The sequence below is a fragment of the Panthera onca genome, chromosome D2, assembly GCF_046562875.1.
Source record: "Panthera onca isolate mPanOnc1 chromosome D2, mPanOnc1 haplotype 2, whole genome shotgun sequence".
NCBI classification, from domain to species: domain Eukaryota; kingdom Metazoa; phylum Chordata; class Mammalia; order Carnivora; family Felidae; genus Panthera; species Panthera onca.
This window is the reverse complement of record NC_138349.1, coordinates 54,531,503-54,558,045: the sequence shown is the minus strand read 5'-3', so window position 1 is coordinate 54,558,045 and position 26,543 is coordinate 54,531,503. Positions and strand designations below refer to the sequence as shown.

At 36.7% G+C, this 26,543-nt stretch overlaps 1 protein-coding gene across 6 annotated transcripts in view; it reads right to left on the bottom strand.

The window, feature by feature from the left end:
• The window catches only part of MICU1 (mitochondrial calcium uptake 1), a 248,400-nt gene that overhangs the window by 165,821 nt on the left and 56,036 nt on the right, over window positions 1-26,543 (bottom strand). For all 6 annotated transcript variants that reach the window (XM_078434361.2, XM_081790529.1, XM_081790530.1 and 3 more), the window contains one exon: window positions 7,405-7,579. In XM_078434361.2, coding sequence (XP_078290487.1) covers window positions 7,405-7,579 — 175 coding nt within the window. The remainder of the gene's footprint in view (window positions 1-7,404; window positions 7,580-26,543) is intronic.

Here is a 26,543-nt window from a genome sequence, read left to right as displayed (position 1 = left end):
AAGCAAACTAAGTCAGAGAAAGGCAAATACCATAAGATTTTCACTCATATCTGGAATTTAAGAAACAAAAGAAATGAGCAAAGGAAAGAGACAAAAAAACCAGACTCTTAAATATAGAGAACTGATGGTTACCAGAGAGGAGTGGGTTGGGGGGATGGGTTAAACAGGTGATGAGGATTAAGGAGTACACTTGTTTTGATGAGTACTAGGTGACATATGGAATTGTTAAATCACTATGTGGTACAATTGAAACTAACACTGTATGTTAACTAACTGGAATTAAAATAAAAACTTTAAAAGGCAATAAACAAACAAACAAACAAATAAATAGCAAAACCAAAAACAACCCACAAAAATCAATTGAATTAAATGGGCAGAATGACCTAAACAGACATTTTTTCAAGGAGGACATCCAAATGGCCAATGGATACATGAAAAGATGCTCAACATCACTAATTATCAGGAAAATGCAAATTAAAACCACAAGGAGATACCACCTCAAACCTATTAGATGGTTATCATCAAAAAGAAAAAAGATAACAAGTGTAGATGAGGATATGGAGAAAAGGGAACATTTTGCACTGTTGGTGAGAAAGTAAATTGGTTCAGCCTTAATGGAAAATAGCATGGAGGTTCCTCAAGAAACCCAGAAATAGAACTACCATATCATTCAGAAAACCCACTTCTGCCAAAGGAAACAAAATCAGTATAGTGAAGAGATATCTGTACTGCCATGTTCATGACAGCATTAGTCACAATAGCCAAGGTATGGAAACAACCAATGCATGCCATGGAATCCCTAAGGACTCCATGTAGCCAAATCAATTGTGAAAAAAGAAGAAAAGAGCTGGAGGACTACTACATGCTGATTTTAAGACTTAATACAAAAGCACAGTCATCAAAAGAATGTGGTACCGACATAAAGACAGATATACAGATCAATGGAATAGAAGAGAGCCAGAAATAAACCCTCACATATATGGTCAAATGATTTTTGACAAAGGAGAAACAACCATTTAATGGATAAAGGATAGTCTTTTCAACAAATGGTGCTGGGAAAATTGGTATCCACACGCAAAAAAAAAAAAAAAAAAAATGTTGAACCCTTATCTAACTCTACATTAAAAAGTTAACTTGGGTTAAAGACCAAAATGAAAGACCTAAAATTATAAAACTTATAGAAGAAAACATACAAAAGCTTCATGACATCAGATTGGGCAACAATTTCTTGGATATGATACTAGATGCACAAGCAACAGAGGAAAAAAAAAGAGACAAAGTGGACTTCATGAAAGTTTTTAAATTTTGTGCATCAAAAGATAATATCAATACAGTAAGGAGGTAATCCATAGAATGCGAAGAAATTGTTGCAAACATATATCTGATAAGGAGTTAACAAACAGATTATATTAAAAAAACAAAAATGGAATTCAAAAATGGGCAAAGGATGTGAACAGACATTTATCCAAAGAAGATATACAACTGACCACTAAGCACATGCAAAGTTGTTCCACATCACTGATCATCATGGAAATGCAAATGAAAACTATACTGAGATACTGCTTCACATCTGTTAGGATGACTAATATAAGAAGAACAGAATATAACAAGCACTGGCAAAGATATGAGAAAAATAGAACCCTTGTTGGTAGGAATGTAAAATGGCACATCACTGTGGAAAACAGTATGGGCTTCCATAAGAAAAATAAGATAGGATTACCATATGATCTAGCAATTTCACTTCAGAGTGTATACCCAAAGAACAGAAAGCAAGGTCTCAAATAGATATCTGTATATCTACATTCACAGGATCATTTTCCACAACAGTTACAATGTGGAAGCAATCCAAGTATCTGCCAATGGATGAATGGATGAGCAAAAATGTGGTAAATACATATCCTGGAATATTATTCAGCCCCCAAAAGTAAGGAAATTCTGACATACGCTAAAACATGATGAATCTTGAAGACATTATATGAAGTGCAATAAGCCAGTCAGAAAAATACAAACTGTATGATTCAGTATCTATGAGGTATTTTTAGCATTCAAAATCATGAAGAGAAAGTAGAATGGTGGTTTCCAGGGGTTGGGAGAGGAGGGTAGTAAAGAGTTATTGTTTAATGGGTATATATTTTCAGTTTTATAAGACGAAAACAGTTTCGGTAATGGATAGTGAGACAATGATTACACTCTATGATAAACTGTACACTTAAAAATTGGTAATGTGGTAAATGTTATGTTTTTAAATTTTTTTTAATGTTTGTTTTTGAGAGAGAGAGAGAGAGAGAGAGAGAGAGAAAGAGAGAGAGAAAGAGTGTGAGTGGGGGAGGGGCACAGAGAGATGGAGACAGAATCTGAAGCAGGCTCCAGCTGCTGAGCTGTCAGCACAGAGCCCAACGCGAGGCTCGAACTCATGAATCGTTGAGATCGTGCCCTGAGCCGGAGTCAGACACTTAACAGACTGAACCACCCAGGCACCCTTAATTTTTTTTTTTAAGTTTATTTATTTTTGAGAGAGAGAGAGAGAGAGAGAGAGAGAGAGAGGGAGGGAGGGAGGGAAGGAAGGGCAGAGAAGGGAGACACAGAATCTGGAGCAGGCTCCAGGTTCTGAGCTGTCAGCACACAGCCTGATAAATGTTATGATTTAACTATTTTATTTCCATAAAAAAAATTTGGAAGAAAGAAAAAAGAGACCCTAGGAGATTAGGAAAAGAACTCATGAGAAAAACTGTAACAGGTATGTATGCCTGGGTGGCTCAGTCAGTTGAGCGTCCAATTCTTGATTTCGACTCAGGCCATGATACCAGGGTTGTGGGATCAAGCTTCGCACTGAGTCTGAAGCATGCTTAGGATTCTCTCTTTCTCTCTCTCCAGCTTCCCCTCTCCCCTGATTGTGCTCTTTCTCTAATAAAATAAAAAATATGTAACAGAACAGCTACAAGATATACAGTATAGGTTGTGAACATTCAAGATACATTTAAGAAGAGTTCCAAAAGAAAATAAATTACAGTGAAGCAACAGTGAAGCAGTATGCAAATTTTTCTGAATTCAGGACTTAAAGTTCCAGAGGGAACAATAAAATTAAAAATTTAAAAATCAAAAATAAATCAAATGGAACTAGATAAAAGAATATAAATATTAAACAGAGGAGCATGTACAACAATGGTATAGCATAAACTGAGTGACAGCTCTTTGCACCTGAGAATTTTTTTTTAATTAAAAAGAAAACACAAAAATGAACTATTGGGACCTCATCAAAATAAAAATCTTCTGCACAGTAAAGGAAACAATCAGCAAAACTAAAAGGCAACCGATGAGGGCGCCTGGGTGGCTCAGTCGGTTAAGCATCTGACTTCAGCTCAGGTCATGATCTCGTGGTTCGTGAGTTCAAGCCCCGCGTTGGGCTCTGTGCTGACAGCTCAGAGCCTGGAGCCTGTTTCAGATTCTGTGTCTCCCTCTCTCTCTCTGACCCTCCCCCGTTCATGCTCTGTCTCTCTCTGTCTCAAAAATAAATAAACATTAAAAAAAAATTAAAAGGGGCGCCTGGGTGGCGCAGTCGGTTAAGCGTCCGACTTCAGCCAGGTCACGATCTCACGGTCCGTGAGTTCGAGCCCCGCGTCAGGCTCTGGGCTGATGGCTCAGAGCCTGGAGCCTGTTTCCGATTCTGTGTCTCCCTCTCTCTCTGTCCCTCCCCCGTTCATGCTCTGTCTCTCTCTGTCCCAAAAATAAATAAACGTTGAAAAAAAAAATTTAAAAAAAAAAAAAAAAAAAAAAAATTAAAAAAAAAAAGGCAACCGATGGAATGGGAGAAGATATTTGCAAATGACATATCAGATAAAATCTATAGAAAGCTTATCAAACTCAACACCCAAAAAACCAAATAATCCAGTGAAGAAATGGGCAAAAGACATGAACAGACACTTCTCCAAAGAAGACATCCAGATGGCCAATCGACACATGAAAAAATGCTCCACATCACAATATAAATCAAAACCACAACAAGATACTACCTCACACCTGTCAGAATGTCTAACATTAACAACTCAGGCAACAACAGATGTTGGCGAGGATGTGGAGAAAGAGGATCTCTTTTGCACTGCTGGTGAGACTGTAAACTGGTGCAGCCACTCTGGAAAACAGTATGGAGGTTCCTCAACAAAATTAAAAATAGAACTACCCTATGACCCAGCAATTGCACTACTAGGTATTTATTCCAGGGATACAGGTATACTGTTTCAAAGGGGCACATGCACCCCAATGTTTATAGCAGTGTTATTGACAATAGTCAAAGTATGGAAAGACCCCAAATGTCCATCGATGGATGAATGGATAAAGAAGATGTGGTGTATATATATACAATGAAGTATTACTCAGTAATCAAAAAGAATGAAATCTTGTCATTTGCAACTATGTGAATGGAACTAGAAGGTATTATGCTAAGCGAAATTAGAGAAAGACAAAAATCATACGACTTCACTCCTATGAGGACTTTAAGATACAAAACAGATGAACATAAGGGAAGAGAAGCAAAAATAATATAAAATCAGGGAGTGGGGGGGGACACCTGGGTGGTTCAGTTGCTTGAGTGTCCGGCTTCAGCTCAGGTCATGATCTCACAGTTCTTGTGAGTCTGAGCTCCACATCAGGCTCTGTGCTGACAGATCAGAGCTTGGAGCCTGCTTGAGATTCTGTGTCTCCCTCTCTCTCTGCCCCTCCCCTACTCATACTCAGTCTTTCTCTCTCAAAAATAAATAAACATTAAAAAAATTTATAAAAACAGGAGGTGGACAAAACATAAGAGACTCTTAAATATGGAGACAGAGGGTTACTGGAGGGGTTGTGGGAGGGGGGATGGGCTAAATGGGTAAGGGGCATTAAGGAATCTACTCCTGAAATCATTGTTGCACTATATACTAACTTGGATGTAAATTAAAAAATGAGTAAATTATTTAAAAATCAATCAATCAATCAATCAATCAATCACACAAAACCACCAGGCCATGCATGACATTAATAAATCATGAACTAAGGACAATACAGCAATGTATTTTTTTTTAAGTTTATGTATTTTTGAGAGAGCGCATGTAAGCAAGGGAGGCACAGAGAGAAAGGGAGACGGAGAATCCCAAGAAGGCTCCACACTGTCAGTGCAGAGTCCAACGTGGAGCTCAAATCAACAAACCATGAGATCATGACCTGAACCAAAATCAAGAGTCGGACACTTAGCTGAGCCACCAAGATGCTCCAGCAATGTATTTTTTATATTCATTTTGTTTCTTAATAAAAAAGGGAAAAAAAATGAAGCAAATATAATCAAATGTTAAAACTTGACAAAATGAGGGATGGATACATGTATGTTCATTATAGTAGTCTCTATTTCTTTCTCTCCGAATATTTTAAGTATTACATAAAAATCAAGAGAATGTAAAAGATCAAAGCCAAAAAATTTAAGTGAAAAGGGAGGATGTCAAAGAGAGCCTATGGAAAATGGAGCAGTTTGGTATTGCAGGGAAAGAATGTGAATGGCAAAAACAAAAAAAACAAAAACAAACAAAAAAAAACCAAAACACCCAACCAAAAAACCAAAACAAAACATGCTCAAAAATGCAATTTATTATTTTATTAAAAATGGAAAAATCTTTAACATGTCCATGTAGACTATGTAAAAAATGAAAAGACAAAGAAAGAGCAGCTGAGAAAACAGGCAGAGGAAAAAATAAGTGTTGAAATAGGTTGTTAGGGAAACAGGATAACATGTGGAATGGTTATCCCTGAATAGGGAAAACATAGCTCTTCCACTAAAACTTTACTGAAAGAATTATTTCAGAAACAGATTAGAAAGGTTTTATAGCCTTGGGAGCTACAAGTTAAGTAAATTACAATTATCAAGCTTTCATTTTTATCTGAGAAGTATGACATATGGTCATTGCTGAGCAGAAAGCAGGAGAAGAAAATGGAAAGTTCAAAAATAAATGCTCATTTGGATAAGTTTTGCTCTATTTTGTAAAATGGAAAATTTGACTTTATAAATGAAACTGCTGGCACAAGGTGAGTCTGAACTTTCTTCTAATTCACTCAGGGCAAAAGATTAAATAAACGTATCATTGTGGAAATACCAATAGTTGACACTTAACTTATAATACATATTTTTGTTCAAATTCACCTCAACCAGTAATGGATTTGAGGGGCGCCTGGCTGGCTCAGTTGGATAAGTGTCCGACTTAATCATGATCTCATGATTCATGAGTTTGAGCCTCGCTTGGGGCTCTGTGCTGACAGCTTGGAGCCTGGAGCCTGATTCAGATTCTGTGTCTCCCTCTCTCCCTGCCCCTCCCCAGCTCATGCTCTCTCTTTCTCTCAAGAATAAATAAAACATTTTTTAAAATTTTTAAAAGAAGAAAAATGGATTTGAGAAATGAAAAGATTTATTTATTTATTTATTTATTTATTTATTTATTTAGTAAGCGAGCACAAGCAGGACAGAGGCAGAAGGGGAGGAAGAGAGAGAATCTGAACCAGGTTCCACAGTCAGCACAGTGGGGCTGGATGTGGGGCTTGATTCCACAAATGTGAGATCAAGACCTGAGCTGAAATCAAGAATCAGATACTTGACTAACTGAGCCCACCCAGGCAACCCAGAGAAATGAAAAGGCATATATAATAACTTCATCCAAACAAACACACAGAAGATCCAAATCTCTCAAAGGAACTTTCCTTGCAAATACATACCACACACATGCAACACACAAATAACTCAAATTATCTTGTTGTATTTATTAGCTACATTTTGGCAAGTGAAGGCAATTCCCTGAATTTCAATGTTATCGTGCAAAATGAAATTCATCCTTTTGACTTTTCATCACTCATGTCTGCTGAATTCAAATGCTCAATATCAAAGGTATTACTATACCGTAATTGAAATTTTTCTGAGGTAGAGGTCTATAACAACAGGTTGTATTAAAGATATAAAATGTTGAAGTCATTTAAAGTTTATGCTATCATCAAAATTAGTTGAAGTTTTGGAAATATTTGTATATTTCCAAAAGGATGTTATCCCGCCTTTCCAACTGGGCATCATCAATCAGTCGTTCCAAAGACTCAACATATACTATAACATTTAGCATCTGAAAGATACGGAAAGTATGAACCAACGTAGGTAGTTAAATTGAAACAGAAAATATATGCAAATCCTGATTACCAATCTTGGATCTTTTCACTACCCCCATTAACTTCACATTTCAAGATTACACTTGCCTTAGAACATGACAGAAAATAGCAAAAAAGGTGAATCTCTGCAAAGAGAATATGAACCATCTGAAATAAATGATAAAAGAGACTCAACTGCATTATTCTAACTTGTAATTAACTACAGTTCTGATTAATTTATAAGATTGTGTTCCATACTTTTCTGTCTCTGAATCCAGAACGTTTCTTCTTTTTCTCTTCTGGATGAGGCTCGAGACAAATACCTGCAGCCTTTTTTTCATGGTTACAAACTTCCCCTTCATCTTTATTCTTCCCTTTATCACCAACTTCACTCTTCAGGTTGTTTATAGATGGTGGAGATTCTGCAAGGGCCCTAGATATGCAAAAAAATAAATTTGCATTAATCCAGAAATAAATATTTTCAGGTACAGTTTAGCGGGAGCAATAGTAATGAAATTTGCGAAAAGTTCTACAGGAAGAGGTTCCTTAAAAAGTTAAAAATAGAACTATCGTATGATCCAGCAATTCCACTTCTGGCTCTATATCCCAAAGAACTGAAAGCAAGAGTCATGAAGAGATTTCTGCACATTCATGTTAACAGCAGCATTATTCACAACAGCTAAAATGTTTGAAGCAACTGGGATGTCCATTAACAGGTGGGTGGATAAAGATAATGTGGTATATACATACAAAGAATAATATTCAGCTTTAAAATGACGGGGATGATACCAAAAGCATAGGCAACAAAAAGCCAAGAGACAAGCAGGATTATGTGAAACTACAAAGCTTCACTACAGTGAAAGAAACAATCAACAAAATGAAAAGACAACCTATCGTATGGGAGAAAATACTTGCAAACCATGTATTTAATAAAGGGCTAATATTCAAAACATAGAGAACGCTTATAAGAGCCAAAAAAAAAAAAAAAAACCCAAATAACCTGATTAAAAAATGGACAAAGGAAGTGAAGAGACATTTCTCAAAAGAAGATGCATAAATGGCCAACTATACATGAAAAATGTGCTCAACATCAATGATCATCAGGGAAATGCAAATTAAAACTGCAATGAGATATCACCTCACACCTGGTAAGATGGCTTTGGTAACAAAAAAAAAAAAAAAAGAAGATAACAAGTGGAGGTGAGGATGTGGAGAAAAGGGATCCCTGGTACATTTTTGGTCAGAATGTAAATTCATACAGCCACTATGGAAAACAGAATGGAAGATCCTCAAAAAAACAAACAATAGAACTGCCAAATGATTCAGGAATCCCACTTTGGGTATATATCCAAAGGAAATGAAATCAGGATCTCAGATATCTATATTCCCACCTTCACTGAAGCATTATTCAGAGTAGCCAAGGCATGGGAAGCAACCTAAATGCCTCTCAATCAACAAATATATAAAATGTGGGGGCACCTGGCTGGCTCAGTTGGTGGAACGTGTGACTCTTGATCTCTGGGTTATGAGTTTGAGCCCCACACTGGGTATAGAGATTACTTTTAAACATCTTAAAAAAAAACACCCACAAATAAATAAAATGTGGTCTGTGTGTACTCCCCACCCACAGGAATACTATTCAGCATCAAAAAGGGAAGGAAATCCTGCCATTTCTGGCAACACAGATGAACCTAGAGGGCATTATGCTAAGCGAACTAAGCCAAACACAGAAGAACAAGTTCTATATTATACCACTTACATTATGAATACAAAAGAGTCAAACTCATAAAGGCAGAGAGTGGAATGGTGCTTTCCAGGGGCTGGGGGAGGAGGAAATGGGGAGATATTAGTCAAAGGGCGCAAATATTTAGTTACACAAAGTAAGTCTTAGAGATCCACTGAACAGCATAGTGCCTACAGTTAACAAAACTGTATTGTATACTTAGACATTTGCTAAGAAGGTAGATCTAATGTTAAGTGGTTTCTCACTAAAGCAACCTATAATAATAACAAATTAGAGGGTTAGAGAAAACTTCTAAAGGTGATGGACTGGTTTATGGCATACACTAATGATGGTTCACCGGTATATACTTCTCTCCAACTCCTCAAGTTGTAGGCATTAGTTATGTACAACTTTTTGTATGTCAAAAAAATTTAAGTAACTCAGAAAAAAAAAAACTAAAAAGGAAAGGATATCATATTGCATGCCACAACATTGTTGAACCTTGAGGACATTACACTAAGTGAAATGAGCCAAAAAGACAAATACTGTATTATGACCTTACTTATATGAGGCATCTAACAGGGTCTATTTCATAGAGACAGAAAATAGAATGATATAACCGGGGGCTGCAGGGAGGGTGAAACAGAGGTATTTAAAGGGTAATGAATTTTAGTTTTGCAAGATGAAAAAGTTATAAAGATCTCTTTAACAACAGTGTAAATATACTTAACACTACTTAGCTGTATACTTAAAAATGGTTGGGATGATAAATTTTGTTATTTTTTTAACCAAAAAAAAAAAAAAAAAGAATTGGAAGAATAAGCGTGAGACCAAAGGAATCAAAAATTGATACTGAAGTTAAAACATGTACATAACAAAATTCTACAGGAAGACAAAAACCTAATGGGCTTACCAAGTGAATTCAATTATCAGTAGCAAGAAAAAACCTGAATGTACAGGAGAAGCCCCTCTAGCTAGAGTTTGAAACTGACAATCTATTCTATAAAGATTTTTCCTAACTTCTTCATCCAAGAGAATGATTCTATTCTTTCAAACTGCTACATGATTTGGTAACTGAACCATATCATAATTTATGTTACTTTTGTATTCCCAGAATCTACCTTGCTCTTTAACTATTAGGGGGACTCAAATGACTTCGTTGTTTTTACAAACCAAAAACTGTCAAATATCAGCACTGTCATATGGTTCAACATAATAGGTAAGAACATTAAGAGACTGGTTGTTCAGAAAAAGGAAGGAAGTAATAAAGATTAGAGTAGATATATACAAAATAGAAACTAAAAAAACAACAGATCAATAAAACCAGAAGCTGGTTCTTTGAGAAGATCAATAAAATTGATAAACCTTTAGCCAGATTTATTGAGAGAAAAGAGAGGTGAGAGAGAGAGGGAGAAAGAGAGAGGGAAAGAGAGGACTCAAACACAATCAGAAATGAATGAGGAGAAATAATGACTGATACCACATATATACAAAGGATTATAGGAGAAGATTATGAAAAATTATGTGCCAACGGAGGCACCTGAGTGGCTCAGTTAGTTAAACGTCTCACTCTCACTCAGGTCATGATCTCATGGTTCTTGAGTTCAAGCCCTGTGTCAGGCTCTACATTGACAGTGTGGAGCCTGGTTGGGATTCTCTCTCTCCCTCTCTCTCTCTGTCCCTCCCCACTTGTGCGCGCTCTCTCTCTCTCTGTCTGTCTCTCTCAAAATAAATAAATAAACTTAAAAAAATTATGTGCCAACAAATTAGACAACCTAGGATAAATGGATAGATTCCTAGAAAACATATAACCTCTCGAAACTTCATCAGGAAGAACCAGAAATTTGAACAGACCAATTACCAGCAATGAAATTAAATATTAAATAGGCAATCAAAAACTCCCAACCAACCAAAGTCCAAGAGCAGATGGCTTCACTGGTGAATTCTACTAAACATTTAAAGAAGAGTTAATGCCTGTTATTCTCAAAATATTCCAAAAAATAGAAAAGGAAAGCTTCCAAATATGTTCTATGAGGCCAGCATTACCATGATACCAAAACCAGATAAAAACACTACAAAAAAAAAGAGAACTACAGGCCATTATCTATGATGAACATAGATGCAAAAATCCTCAACAAAATATTACCAAATTGAATCCAACAATACATTAAAAATAGCATTCATCACAATCAAGTGGGAGTTATTCCTGGTATGCAAGGATGGTTCAGTATTCACAAATCAATCAATGTGATACATCACATCGACAAGAGACAGGATAAAAACCATATGATCATTTCAATAGATGCAAAAAAAGCATGTGACAAAGTATAACATCAATTCATGATAAAGCACTCAAGAAAGCATGCTTAGAGGGAACATATCTCAACATAATAAAGGCCATATACAAAAACCACAGCTACCATCATACTCAATAGTAAAAAACTGAGAGTTTTTCCCCTAAGATTAGGAGCAAGACAAGGATTGCACTCTCCCCACTTTTATTAAATGTAGTACTAGAAATCCTAGCCACAGCAATCACACAAATAAAAGAGATAAAAGGAATCCAAACTGGTAATGAAGTAAAACTTTCATTATTTGCAGATAACAATATACAATATATAGGAAACTCTGAAGATTCCACACACACATACACACAAAAAAAACTAGAGCTGACAAATGAATTCAGTAAGGTTGAAAGATATAAAATCAATATACAGAAACCTGTTGCATTCTCATACAAAATACACTAATACAATATTCTCATACAGTACATTCTCATACAATATACAGAAACCTGTTGCATACACTCATAATAAAGTAGCAGAAAAAGAAATTAGAAAACAATCCCATTTACCATTGCACCAAAAATAATAGAATACCTAGGAATAAACTTAACCAAGGAGATGAAAAACCTGTACTCTTCAAACTATAAAACATAGATAAAAGAAACTGAAGATGAAACAAATGGAAAGATATTCCATGTTCATGAATGGGGAGAACAAATATTGTTAAAACATCCATACTATCCAAAATTAACTACAGATTTAATGCAATCCCTATCAAAATACCAACAGTATTTTTCACAGAATTTGAACAAATGGTTCTAAAATCTGTGTGGAACTACAAAACACCCAAAATAGCCAAATCAATCTTGAAAAAGAAGAACAAAATTGGAGGTATCATAATCTCAGATTTCAAGATAAACTACAAAGCTGTAGTATTCAAAACAGCATGGTCCTGGTACAAAAAGAGACACAGAGATCAACAGAACAGAGAGCCCAGAAATAAACCCATGATTATATGGTCAATTAATTTACAACTAAAGAGGCAAGAATATGCAATCGAAGAAAGACAGTCTCTTCAAAAAATGGTGTTGGGAAAACTAGACAGTTGCATGCAAAAGAATGAAAGTAACGCACTTACACTACACATAAAAAATAAACCCAAAATAGGTTAAAGACCTAAATGTGAGGCATGATACCATAAAAATCCTAGAAGAGAACACAAGCAATGATTTCTCTGACATTAGCTATAGAGACATTTTTCTAGGTACGCCTCCTAAGGCAAGGCAAATAAAAACAAACAAGCAAACAAAAAAATTAAACAAACAAAAACAACTACTGGTACTATACCAAAATAAAAAGCTTCTGCACAGCAATGGAAACAATCAACAAAAACAAAAAGACAATCTACTCAATGGGAGAAAATATTTGCAAATGATGCATCTGCTAAGGGGTTAGTGTCCAAAATATACAAAGAACTTCTACAACTCAACACCAAAAAAAAAAAAAAGAAATAATCTAATAAAAAATGGGCAGAAGACATGAACATTTCTAGAAAGAAGACATGACATAAAGATAATCAACAGTCACATGAAAAGATGCTCAACATCACTTATCATTAGGGAAATATAAGTCAAAAGCACAATGAGATATCACCTCACACTTGTCAGAATGGTTAAAATCAAAAACACAAAATAAACAATGTGTGGAGAATAAGAAACCCTTGTGTACTGTTGGGGATGCAAACTGGTGCAGTCACTGCGGAAAATAGCATGGAGTTCCTCAAAAAGTTAAAAATAACATTACCCTACAATCCAGTAATTTCACTATTGAGTATTTACTCAAAGAATATGAAAAATTAATTCAAAACAATAGATGTACCCCTGTGTTTACTGAAGCATTACTTGCAACAGCCAAAATTTGGAAGCAACCCAAGTGTTCATCAATAGATGAATGGATAAGGAAGATGTGGTATATATAGACAAGGGAATATTCCTCAGCAATACAAAAGAATAAAATCTTGCCATTTGCAACAATGTGAATGAATCTAGAGGGTATAGAGGGCATAATGCTAAGTGAAATAAGTCAGTCAGAGACAAATACCATATGATCTCACTCATATGTGGAATTTAAGAAATAAAACAAGTGAACACAGGAAAAAGACAAACAACAACAACAACAACAAAATAGACTCTTAAATATAGAGAACTGGTGGTTGCCAGAACTGGGGGGACGGATAAAATAGGTAAAGAGGATTAAGAGTACATTTATCATGATGAGCAATGAATAATACATAGAATTGTTGAATCACTATACTTATGTACACATGAAAGTAATATAACACTGTACATTAATTATACTGGAATAATAAATAAGTAATAGGGTGCCTGGGTCGCTCAGTCAGTTGAGTGTCTGACACCTGATTTCAGCTCAGGTCATGATCTCAGGGTCATGGGATCAAGCCCCACATTGGGCTCCACACTGAGCATGGAGCCTGCTTAAGAACCTCTCTCTCTCTCTCTCTCTCTCTCTCTCTCTCTCCCCCCCCCTCTTCCCCCCCATTCCTCTTCCCTGCTCATGCATTGTCTCTCTAATATAAAATAAAATAAATTTAAAATATTATACTGGAATACTAAATAACAATAAAAACTTTAAAAAACAAAAAGAAGAGACTGGACACTTTTTTTTTAAGAGAAAGTTTGTTTTTTTTAAAGTTTATTTATTTTGAGAGAGACAGCATGTGTGTGAGCAGGGGAGGGGCAGAGAGAGGGAGAGAGAGGATCCCAAGCAGGCTCTGTGCTGATAGCAAGGCTCAATCCCACCAAATGTGAGATCATAACCTGAGCCAAAATCAAGAGTTGGTCATTTAACTAACGGAGCCACCCAAGAAAATTTAAAAAAAAATTTTTTTTAACGTTTGTTTTTTGAGAGAGAGAAAGACAGAGGGTGAGCAGGGGAGGGGAAGAGAAAGTGGGAGACACAAAATCTGAAGCAGGCTCCAGGCTCTGAGCTGTCAGTGCAGAGCCCAGTGCAGAACTAGACCCCATGGACCGCAAGATCATGACCTGAGCTGAAGTTGGATGCTTAACCGACTCAGCCACCCAGGCTCCCCAAAAGTTTTTTTTTTAAACTTTTATTTATTTATTGTTGGGGGGGGGGGGAAGAGAGAGGGAAGAAGGGACAGAGGGCAGGGGAGAGGGAGAGACAGAATCCCAAGCAGGCTCTGCACTGTCAACGCAGAGCCCAATGTGGGTCTCAATCTCATGAACCATGAGATCATGACCTGAGCCAAAATCAAGAGTTGGATGCTTAACTGACTGAGCCACCCAGGCACCCCCACTATTCTTTTATTTTAATTATCCAGAGTTCCCAACCCAGTGCCTCACACAGAGAAAGCATGCAATGTGCTTTCTAACACAAAAGGAACAAAAATGGAAGTCCTCATCTATGTTGACCAGAAAAAGGATTAGAAAAATATACACTGGGATTAAAATACTGCAATATGAGAAATTTCTTAATGTAATCATTTCACATGACTATTTAGAGAAGACTTAAACAAACAGTTCTTATTTCATTTACTTGCAAATAATATTTTATACATGTTAACAAAGTCAAAGAAATATCTGAATTTGTAAGCAAGAAAAATAATTGAATGTTTTAAAGGCTAAATCCTAAAAATAAAAAAATTAAAAAAATTTTTGTAATGTTTATTCATTTTTTGAGAGACACAGAGAGAGCACAAGCAGGGGAGGGGCAGAGAGAGAGGGAGACACAGAATCCAAAGCAGGATCCAGGCTCTGAGCTGACAGAGCCTGTCACAGGGCTCCAACTCATGAACTGTGAGATAATGACCTAAGCTGATGTCGAACAATTAACCAACTAAGCCACCTAGGTGCCCCCAAATAAACACATTTTTAAAAATCAACAAGAAACTAATACACTATAGGCTTTTTTCCCCCAAACTGGTTCAAAAGCAATCTTTTGACCATAGCTTGAATTTCCTTTCAACTTTGGCCAAGTGTTCAAGGTTGGATCATTTCCCTGTTTTATTTCCCTCTGACAAGTTTGTGGAGCCAAATGATGATGGGCTGGTAAAGTGAAGACCCAAGGAATTTATGGGTAAAGAAAAGAGGCAGCATTCATTCATTTTATCATTTGAATGCTGTAGGAACTACAGCTGAGATAAATATAAATAAGACTATCTCTGTCCTCAAGAAAGTCAAGGTGAATTGGGAAAACAGAGAAATCAACTGATAAAAGAAAACATAAGGACATAGAGTAGGGTCAGGAAAAGCCCTGTAAAGGGTGACTTATGACCTGACTTCTCCAAAACCTAAAGTTCTAAAAAAGAAAATCTACAGACATTCAGTATCATCTGGTATAACAGAAACTAGCCTAACCACACGGCTTCTTTCAGTTCAATTAATTAAATAGAATTCATAATTTCTTCTGAAAAACTCACACACTGATATCCCTAATACTCTGAATGCTGCTCATATGTAGTAGGCAGGTTATACCCCATTATATCCCTGCATCTTTTACCACCTTCAGAGCAGTTCACTTCCAAGAGTCACTTTGATTTTTTTCCTATTTTATTCCTGATAGTTGAAGCCATCATGATAATAATATAATACAGTGATTAAACATTATAGAACTGGTAAAATATAATGATATACACAGATAAATGTGCCTTCCCACAGTGGGGAATAATACAGAAAATTCAACAAAATATATAAAACATATTCAGATAATGAACAACAGACAGTAACTCTCTGAAAAAAGTTAGGCCTATAATTGTTCTGAAGATTCTTTTGGAGACATTTTATTTTCCAGATCAGGAGCAGGCTTCCAAGCAAAACAGAGTGACTATGCTAAGTTGAGAAGACAGAGATCACAATTTGGAGAGGCTGAGGTGGCTGGAATTGGTGGGGAAGAGGACCAGAGAGGAGGAAGTCACACAAAGAAAAAGTTCCACGAACCCAATGGGGTCTCTCTTAAGTTACTATTAAGCAGTGTATTCTTAGGATTAAAGCATCCAAAATTAGGCAAAGAACAATTATCAAAGAGCTGTAGGTCAAATATATTTCCAGGACTCACAAGTGGGAAACGCTCAAGCTGTGACAAAACACTGAACACCCAAGGCATTCAGTAAACACAACAGATGGGTCATATCTTATTAGTAGGGCTAAATTAGCTCTAGAGAAAAAGATACTGTAAACTATGTTGGGATTAAAAAAAAGCTTAAACACAAGCTTTAGATGATAAAACAGGTTCTTCAATAAATTAACTGCCTGCCAATACAAAAATCAATATATTTTAAAGGAAAACAACAAAATCCAGGCATACAAAAGTGTTAACATACACAATGAGAAATACCTAATAAAGTAATTATTAGCTGTCAGCAAGATAGAAGAATAGGTCCCAGCCTTTGTCTCCCACAGAAAAAATGATTTAACAATGATGTACAGATCAAAATATCTTTATGAAATTTCCCAAATCCAGTTAAGAAGTTGCAGTACACCAGGAAAGCACAATGCCAAAAACAGACACATTGAAATGGATAAAGGAGCTACTTCACTTTACCCATGTCAGTCCCTCCCACAAGCAGGCACAGCTTAGCACCAGGAGAGAATGCCCCAGCTAGCAACTGCTCCTATAGGGAGGAATTAGAATGGAAGGGTGTTCACCATTCTCGCTATTCAGAGGGCTCTCAAGGGATTGGTTTCTGTTCACCTCATTTGGACTCCTGACAGAAGGTGGCATGGTTTGCATGCCAGGGAGTCGAAAGAAAAGAGAAGCGGGAGGTGGTCTGGGGAGGTGGCACAGCTTGGCACAACTAGGAAAAGGTACAGAATGAGTCTTCTCCCTCGTGAGGGAAGAAGTGGAAGGAGTGTCTAGTGTTCTAGTTTTTCAGAAGGCTGCCTGAAAAGACTAGTTGGCATGTGCCTCACCTGACTTGGGGTGATAACTGGGAGCTGGAATACTTTGGATACTTGGTGGCTGATTAGAAGAGACAGTAGGTGGCTTGCTGCTATACACAGAGAACTTGCAGTACTACAGACAAACACCAGAGGGAACAAAAGATTACAAGCTCTTGAAAAAAACTGGCAAGCTTCTGCAATTGAAAATTTGCCCACACAGATCCAGAGAATCTGTCACTTCTTCCAAAACAGACTCAGAGACAACGGGATCTATAATTAGGCTGATTGCTGAGGGCCTTCTTCTGTATGAAGTCGGTCTATAAAGACTGTGATATGTGCTTGATTCTTCAAAAATGTCTCATAAAGTTAGAAGACACATGAATGGAAATGTGGATCAAACAAAAGAGCAAAATAAATCTCCAGAAACTGATCCTAAAGAAACAGAAATATTTATTACTTGAAAAATAATTCAAAACACCTACCATAAAGATGCTCTATAAGCTCAAGAAAACACTGCATTAAAAAAACTACTATCAAGAGAGATTAAAAAAAAAAAAAAAGGCAAACAAATTCTGGAGCTGATGAATACAATTACAGACCTGAAAAATTCACTTAGGGTGGTTCAAAAACAGACCTGATCAAGTGGAAGAAAGAATTGGTAAACTCGAAGCTAGATCATTTGATATTATCCAGTCAGAGGAACAAAACGCAAAAGAAAAAGCCTAAGGGACTTATGGGATCGGGTCAAGAAAACCAATACATGCATGAAGGAGAAGGAAGAGGAATAAAGGGGTAAAAAGTTTATTTAAAGAAAATATGGCCAAAAACTTCCCAAACTTGGGGACGTTAATGGACATCCAGACTGAAGAAGCTCAACAGACTTCCAAGATGGAACCCAAAGAAATCGACACTAAGACACATTATAATCAAATTGCCAAAGTCAAAGACAAAGGGACAGATTTAAAGCAGCAGGAGAAAAGTGATTCATCATGTACAAAGGGACCCCATAAAACTCTAAGACCTTGCAGGCATAAAGAAATAGGGTGAGGGGCACCTGGGTGGCTCAGTCAGTTGAGCATCCGACTTCAGCTCAGGTCATGATCTTGCAGTTTGTGAGTTCGAGCCCCACGTCGGGCTCTGTGCTGACAGCTTGGAGCCCAGAGCCTGCTTCGGATTCTGTGTCTCCCTCTCTCTCTGCCCCTCCCCGCTCGCACTCTGTCTCTCTCTCTCTCCTTCAAAAATAAATAACCATTAAAAAAAATAAAAAATAAAAAAATAAAAGAAATAGGGTGAGATACAGAAAGTGCTGAAAGAAAAAACTGCCAACCAAAGGTATTATATCTGGCAAAACTATTCTTTAGAATTCAAGGGGAAATAAAGATGTTCTCAGATAAACAATGCTGAAGGAGTTCACACCATTAAACCTGCATCACAAAAAAAAAAACGCCAAAAGGAGTCCTTTAAGTTGAAATAAACTACACTGCAACACGAAAGCATATGAAAATATAAAACTCACTGGAGAAGGCAAATACATAGAGAAATACAGAATACTGTTGTCTTATAAAGATGACGTGTAAATCTCTTTAAATTTTAAACTCAGAAGTTCAAAAATCAAATACAAAAAAAAACATTTAACTATAAAAATGTTAATGGGCACACAACATGAGATGTAACTTGTGACATCAGTATCATAAAGAGTGAGAAGGAAAGGAATAAAAGTATAGAATATTTGTTTTTAACTGAAGTTAACTTCTGTGCTTTTTAAGGAATAATACATTTTGTTGGTTTACCCTTACTTTTATAATGGCCATCAACTAGAAGAGTCAGCAAGTTAGTAAGGTCTTTTCCACAGATCTTTGCAAGCTTTGTGGACTAATTTTTACAATCATGATTATAATTAGTTTTCTTTACCTTTATCTGAAAGCATATTTTGCATAAAAGTGCATTTTAAAAGCAGTTTTTTATTGAGATATAATTGATAACATTTTGTAAGTTTAAAGTGTACAATGTGTTGGGGTGCCTGGGGGGCTCAGTTGGTTAAGTGTCTGACTTCGGCTCAGGTCATGATCTTGCAGTTCGTGAGTTTGAGCCCCGCGTGGGACTCTGTCTTCTCAGCGCAGAGCCCACTTCAGATACTCAGTTCCTCATCACTTCTCAGCCTTTTGGCTAAGATCAAGTGCAGATACTCTGTTCCTCTCTCTCTCTCCCTCCCCTGCTGGTTCTCTCTCTCAAAATAAACTTTAAAAAAATTATAAAAATAAAGTGTACAACATGTTGATTTGATATACTTCTATATATCAAACTGATTGCCACCACTGCATTAGCTAAAATCTCCATTAAATCACATGGTTATCATTTTATTCTGGTGAGAACATTTAAGATCTATATAGTCTCTTAGCAATTTTAAAGTATATAATACTGTATTGTTAACTATAATCACAATGCTGTGCATTAGGTCCCAGAACATATTTATATTCTGACTGTAGTTTGTACTCTGACCAAAAACTCCCCAAATTCCCCATCCACTCAGCCTCTGGTAATCACTGTTTTAATGTCTGTTTCTGGGAATTCAGGTTTTTGAGATTCCACATATAAGTGATACCACACAGTGTATGTCTTTCTTTGTCTGCTTATCTTCATAGCAAAATGCCCTCAAGATCCATCAGTGTAGAGGCAAATGGCAAGATTTCCTTCCTTCCTATCATGCAGGTGGCTGCATGATATTCCCGTGCGTGTATGTGTGTACAGCACATCTTCTTCAAGTACTTATCTGTTGAAGGACACTTAGGTTGTCTCTGTATCTTGGATATTGTGAATAAAGCTGAATTAAACATGGGAGTGCAGAAATCACTTCAAGATCCTGTTCTCATTTCCTTGAAGTGTGAATGGTGGATCGTATGGTAGTTCTATATTTAATTTCCTGAAAACCCTCCAGTTTTCCACAGTAGTTGCATCAGTTTATATCCCCACCAATAGTGCACAAGGATTCCTTTTTCTACACATCCATACCAAAATTGTCATCCCTTACCAATTTGAGAATAATGATTCTAACAGGTATGAAGTGATATATTATTGTGGTTTTGATTTGCATTTACCTGATGATTAGTGATATTGAGCATCTTTCCATGTACCTGTTGGCCATTTGGATGTCTCTGGGAAAATGTCTATTCAGGTCCTCTGCTCATTTTTTAATCAGATCATCTGCTTTTTCACTATTGAGTTATATGAATCATTTATACATTTTGGATATTAACCTCTTAACTAACACATGGTATGCAAATATTTTCTGCCATTCCATAGGTTGCCTTTTCATTTTGTTAATTTTTTCCTATGCTGTGCACAAACTTTTTAAATTGATGCAGTCCCACTTGCTGATTTTGCTTTTGTTGCTTGTCCTTTGTTATCCAGAAAATAGTTTTAAGACCAATGTTAAAGAGCTTTTTCCCAGCATTGTTTATCTGAAGGAGTTTTCTTCCGGGAGTTTGCAGTTTTGGGTCTTCTGTTAAAGCATTTTTCTGTGAATTATTTTTTGTGAATGGGGTAAGATAGGGGTCCAATTTCATTCTTCTGCAGGTGGTTATCCAGTTTTCCCAAAACTATTTTTTGAAGAGACTCGTTTTCTCATTGAGTGTTCCTGGCTCCCAGTCAAATATTAATTGGCCACATTTGCAGGAGCTTATTTCTGGGATCTGTATTCTGTTCCATTCGTCTATGTGGATATTTATGCCATTACCACACTTTTCATTAATACAGCTCTGTAGTTTGAAATCAGAAAGTGGGATTCCTCCAGCTTTGCTCTTCTTTCTCAGGATTGCTTGGACTATTCATGGTCTTTTGTGTTGTGTACATATTTTATGATTTTCCCTCCATTTCTGTGAAAAATACGTTGGAATTCTAGTAAGAATTGCAACGAATCTATAAATTACTTTGAGTAATATGGACATGTTAACAATATTAACTTTTCCATGAACACAGAATATCTTGCCATTTATTTTGTGTCTTCTTCAGTTTCGTTCACCAATGTTATAGTGTTCAATGTATATGTTGTTCTTTTATTGGTTAAATTTATTATTAGGTATTTTATTCTTTTTGATGCAACTCTAAATGAAATTGTTTTCTCAATTTCTCTTCCTGACAGTTCACTATTAGTGTACAGAGGTGCAATAAATTTTTGTGTATTTAGTTTGTAACTTTGCTGTATTTATTAGTTTCAATAGTTTTTTTTTTTTTTTTTTTTGATGGAGTGTTTAAGGTATTCTGTATATATCATGTCACATGCAAATAGAAACAGTTTTACTTTGGGGTGCCAGGATGGCTCAGTCGGTTAAGCGTCCGACTTCAGCTGAGGTCATGACCTCACAGTTCATGAGTTTGAGCCCTGCATCGGGCTCTGTGCTCACAGCTCAGAGCCTGAAGCCTGCTTCAGAGTCTGTGTCTCCCTCTCTCTCTGCCCCTCCCCTACTCATGCTCTATCTCTGTCTCTCAAAAATGAATAAATGTTTAAAGATATATAGAAAAAAAAAGAAAAAGTTTTTACATTTTCCTTTCTGATTTTGATGCCTTTTATTTTTTTATTATTAATAATGTATTTATTTTTTAATTTATATCCAAGTTAGCATATGGTGCAACAATGATTTCAGGAGTAGATTCCTTAATGCCCCTTACCCATTTAGCCCATCCCCCCTCCCACAACCCCTCCAGTAACCCTCTGTTTGTTCGCCATATTTAAGAGTCTCTTATGTTTTATCCCCCTCCCTGTTTTTATATTATTTTTGCTTCCCTTCCCCTATGTTCATCTGTTTTGTATTTTAAAGTCCTCATATGAGTGAAGTCATATGATATTTGTCTTTCTCTGACTAATTTCGCTTAGCATAATACCCTCTAGTTCCATCCATGTAGTTGCAAATGGCATGAGTTCATTCTTTTTGATTGCCAAGTAATACTCCATTGTATATATATATATATATATATATATATATATATATATATATATATATACATACATACATACCACATCTTCTTTATCCATTCATCCATCAATGGACATTTGGGCTCTTTTCATACTTTGGCTATTGTTGATAGTGCTGCTATAAACATTGGGGTGCAAGTGTCCCTTTGAAACAGTATCCATTGGATATTCTTTCCTGCTTTGTCAAAGATTAGTTGGCCATACGTTTGTGGATCCATTTCTGGGTTCTCTATTCTGTTCCACTGATCTGAGTGTCTGTTTTTGTGCCAGTGCCATACTGTCTTCATAATTACAGCTTTGTAGTACAGCTTGAAGTCCAGATGCCTTTTATTTCTTTTTCTTGCCTAAGTGCTCTGGTTAGAGCTTCTAAAACTATGTTGAAAAAGAGTGGCAAGGGCGAGCATTCTTGTGTTGCTGTTCATCATAGATGAAAAACTTTCAGTTTTCTACCACTAAGTATGATACCACATTCGGGACTGTCATGTATGGCTTTTACTATATGGAAGCACATGCCATTTATGTATGTATGTATGTATGTATGTATGTATGTATGAATGTATTTAAATTTATGAGAGCAAAAGTAGGGGAGAAGAGCAGAGGGACAGAAAAGGAAAGAGAGAGACAGACAGAGAGAAAAAAAGAGAAAGAGAGAATACCTCAAGCAGACTCCATGCTTAGTGCAGAGCCTGATGCAGAGCTCATGACCTGAGCTGAAATCAAGAGTTAGATACTCAACCGAGCCACCCAGGCAGTCCCTTGTCTGTCTGTCTGTCTATCTATCTATTGAAGTACATTCCCTCTATCTACCTACCTACCTACATATCTATCTGTTGAAGTACATTCCTTCCTACCTACCTACCTACCTACCTACATATCTATCTATCTATTGAAGTACATTCCTTCCTACCTACCTACCTACATATCTATTGAAGTACATTCCTTCTATACCTCTATATATTTTGTTGGGAGTTTTTATCATGAATGGATGTTGAATTTTTTGTCAAATGCTTTTTCTGCATCTTCTGATATGATATGATTCGATTCTTTATTTTGTTAATGTAGTATATCACATGGACTTATTTGTGGCTACTACATCACCTTTGTATCCCTGGAATAGGGATACCTGGGTGGCTCAGTCAGTTGAGCATCTGACTCTTGATTTCAGCTCAGGTCATGATCCCAGTGTTGTGGAATTGAGCCTCATGTCAGGCTCCATGCTGAGCATGGAGTCTGCATGGGATTCTCCCTTCTCTCTCTCCGCCCCTCTCCCCTGTGAGCTCTCTCTCTAAGATAAATGAATAAATAAACAAACAAGCAAACAAACCAATAAATAATTTAAGAAATGTATCCCTGGAATAAATCCCATTTGACTATGGAATACGGTTTTTTTTTTAATGTTTATTCATTTTTGAGAGACAGAGACAGAGCGCAAGTCGGGGAGGGGCAGAGAGACAGGGACACAGAGAATCTGAAGCAGGGTCCAGGCTCTGAGCTGTCAGCACAGGGTCCAACATGGGGCTCAAACTCACGAACCGTAAGATCATGACCTGACCCAAAGTCGAACACTTTACCAACTGAGCCACTCAGGTGCCCCATACAATTCTTTTAATATATTATGAATTCAGTTTGCTAACATTTTTCAGACTATTTTCTCATCTGTACTCATTGGGGATACTGGCCTGTAATTTTATTTTCTTGTGGTGTCCTTGTCTGATTTTGGTATCAGGGTAATGTTAGACTCAGAAAAGGAGTTTGGAGTGTTCCCCCTTTTATTTTTTTTAAAAGAGTCTGAGAAGGATTCAACAGTGAAAAACTGAAAGCTTTCCTCTATGAGAAAGAATAAGCTATTAGGGGCGTTTGGATGGCTCAGTCAGTTAAGCATCCAACTCTTGACCCAACTCACTGATGTGAGATCAAGCCCTGCATTGGACTCCATCCACACTGGGCATGAACCTTGGTTAAGATTCTCTCTCTTTCTCTTTCTCTCCCTCTGTGCCACCCCATTCATGTGTGTGTGTGTGTGTGTGTGTGTGTGTGTGTGTGTCCTCGCTCTCTCTCTCTCTCTCAAAAAAAAAAAAAAAAAAAGAGAGAGAGAAGCTATAAATGTCCACTCTTGCCATTGCATTCAACACAGCACTGGAAGTTCTAGCCATACAATTAGGCAAGGATTGAGACTGAAGAAGATGATCTTTCTTCACAGGTGACATGATACTATATATAGAAAACCTTTAAGATTTTATAAAAACTGATTACTAGTAAACAAATTCAGGAAAGTTGTAGTATATAAAAAATATATATATATAAACCTATTGTATTTCCATACACTACCAACAAACCTATTGTATTTCCATACACTACCAAAAAAAGAATTAAGAAAACAATCCCATCAGAAAGCATAGAATACTTAGAAATAAAGGTGACCAAGCCAGGGAGGGTGTGTGTGTGTGTGAAAGATTCATATACAGAAAAGTACAAAGGACTGCTGAAAGAAATTATAGAAGACATAAATAAATGGAAACACAACCCATGTACCCTTATCTTACACCATCCAGAAAAGTCAACTTGAAATGAATTAAAGAATTAAAAGTACACCCAGGGGCACCTGGGTGGCTCAGTCGGTTAAGTGTCCAACTTTGGCTCAGGTCATGACCTCAAGGCTTGTGGGTTCGGGCCCCACGTCGGGCTCTGTGCTGACAGCTTAGAGCCTGGAGCTTCTTCAGAATCTGTGTCTTTCTCTCTCTGGCCCTCCCCCACGCACACTCTGTCTCTCTCAAAAATAAATAAACATTAAAAAAAATTTTTTTTTTTTTTAATTTTTTTTTCAACGTTTTTTATTTATTTTTTGGGACAGAGAGAGACAGAGCATGAACGGGGGAGGGGCAGAGAGAGAGGGAGACACAGAATCGGAAACAGGCTCCAGGCTCCGGGCCATCAGCCCAGAGCCTGACGCGGGGCTCGAACTCACGGACCGCGAGATCGCGACCTGGCTGAAGTCGGACGCGTAACCGACTGCGCCACCCAGGCGCCCCTAAAAAAATTTTTTTTAAAAGTACACCCAAAACTATAAAATTCCCAGAAGAAAACATAGGGGAAAAACTCCATGACTTTTGGTCTTGGCAACTGAAGCTAAAATACACAAGTGGAACTAAATCACACTGAAAAGCTACTGACCAGCAATCAACAAAATGAAAAGGTAAACTACAAAACAGGAATAAATAGTTGTAAACCATGCATCTGATAGGAAATTAATATCTAAAATATATAAGGAACTCCTACAACTCAATAGCAAAAAACAAACAACAAAAAAAAACAAAACCAAATTATCTAATTAAAAAATCATAAGAGCACTTAAATAAACATTTCTCCAAAAACAAAACAAAACAAAACAAAACAAAACAAAACAAAACACCATAAAATGGCCAGGATGCTCACCATCATTCATCATCAGGGAAATGGAAATCAAAATCAAAGTAAGGTATCACCTCATACTTGTTTTCATTGTTGAAAAAACAGGAAATAACAAGTGTTAAGCAAGGATGTAGACAAACTGGAACTCCTGTGCACTGTTAGCGGGAAAGTAAATTGAAGCAGCTGGTATAGAAAAAAGTAGAAAGATTCCTCAAAAATTTTTAAATAGAACTATTATGAGGTCTAGCAATTCCACTTCTGGGCACGGACCACAAAAAAGTAAAAGCAGGAACTTCAACAAATATGTATACAGCAGCATTATTCACAATATCCCAAAGGTAGCAGGAACTCAAATGTCCATCAACAGATGAACGGATAAACAAAACGTGGTGTATACATTGCTACAGTTTGAATGTGTCCTCCCAAAATTCATGTTAAAACCTAACATCCAAGGTAATGGTACTGGGAAATGGGGCCTTTGGGATGTGATTAGGTCATGAGAACTCTATCCCCATGGGATTAATGCTCTTATATTTTAAAAAAGCCCAAGAAAGCCCCCTTGCACCCTTCTGCCACGTGAGGTTACAGTGAAAAGAAAGCCAGTAATTAGTAAACTGACCCTCGCCACACACTGAATCTGCCAGTGTCATGACTTTGGACTTCTAAGCCTCCAGAACTATAAGAAATAAATGTTTATTGTTTATAAGTCCTTCAGTTTGTGGTATTTTTGTTACAGTAGTCCAAATGGACTAAAACATACATACATACAATGGAATATTATTCAATCTTTTTTCAAAATAGGAAATTTTGACATATGCTACAATACGGATGAAACCTGAGGACATTATATTAAATGAAATAAGCAAAACATAAAAGGACCACAAGATACATATTGGCCTATAATTATTTTTCTTGTAGGGTCTTTGCCTGGTTTTGCTATCATGTCCTCATGGCATAAATTTAGAAGTGTTCCTTCCTCTTCAATTTTTTGGAATAGTTTGAGAAGGACAGGTATTATTAACTCTTCTTTAAACGTTTTGCAGAAATTCACCTGCAAAGCCATGTGGTCCTAGACTTTTACTTATTAAGAGGTT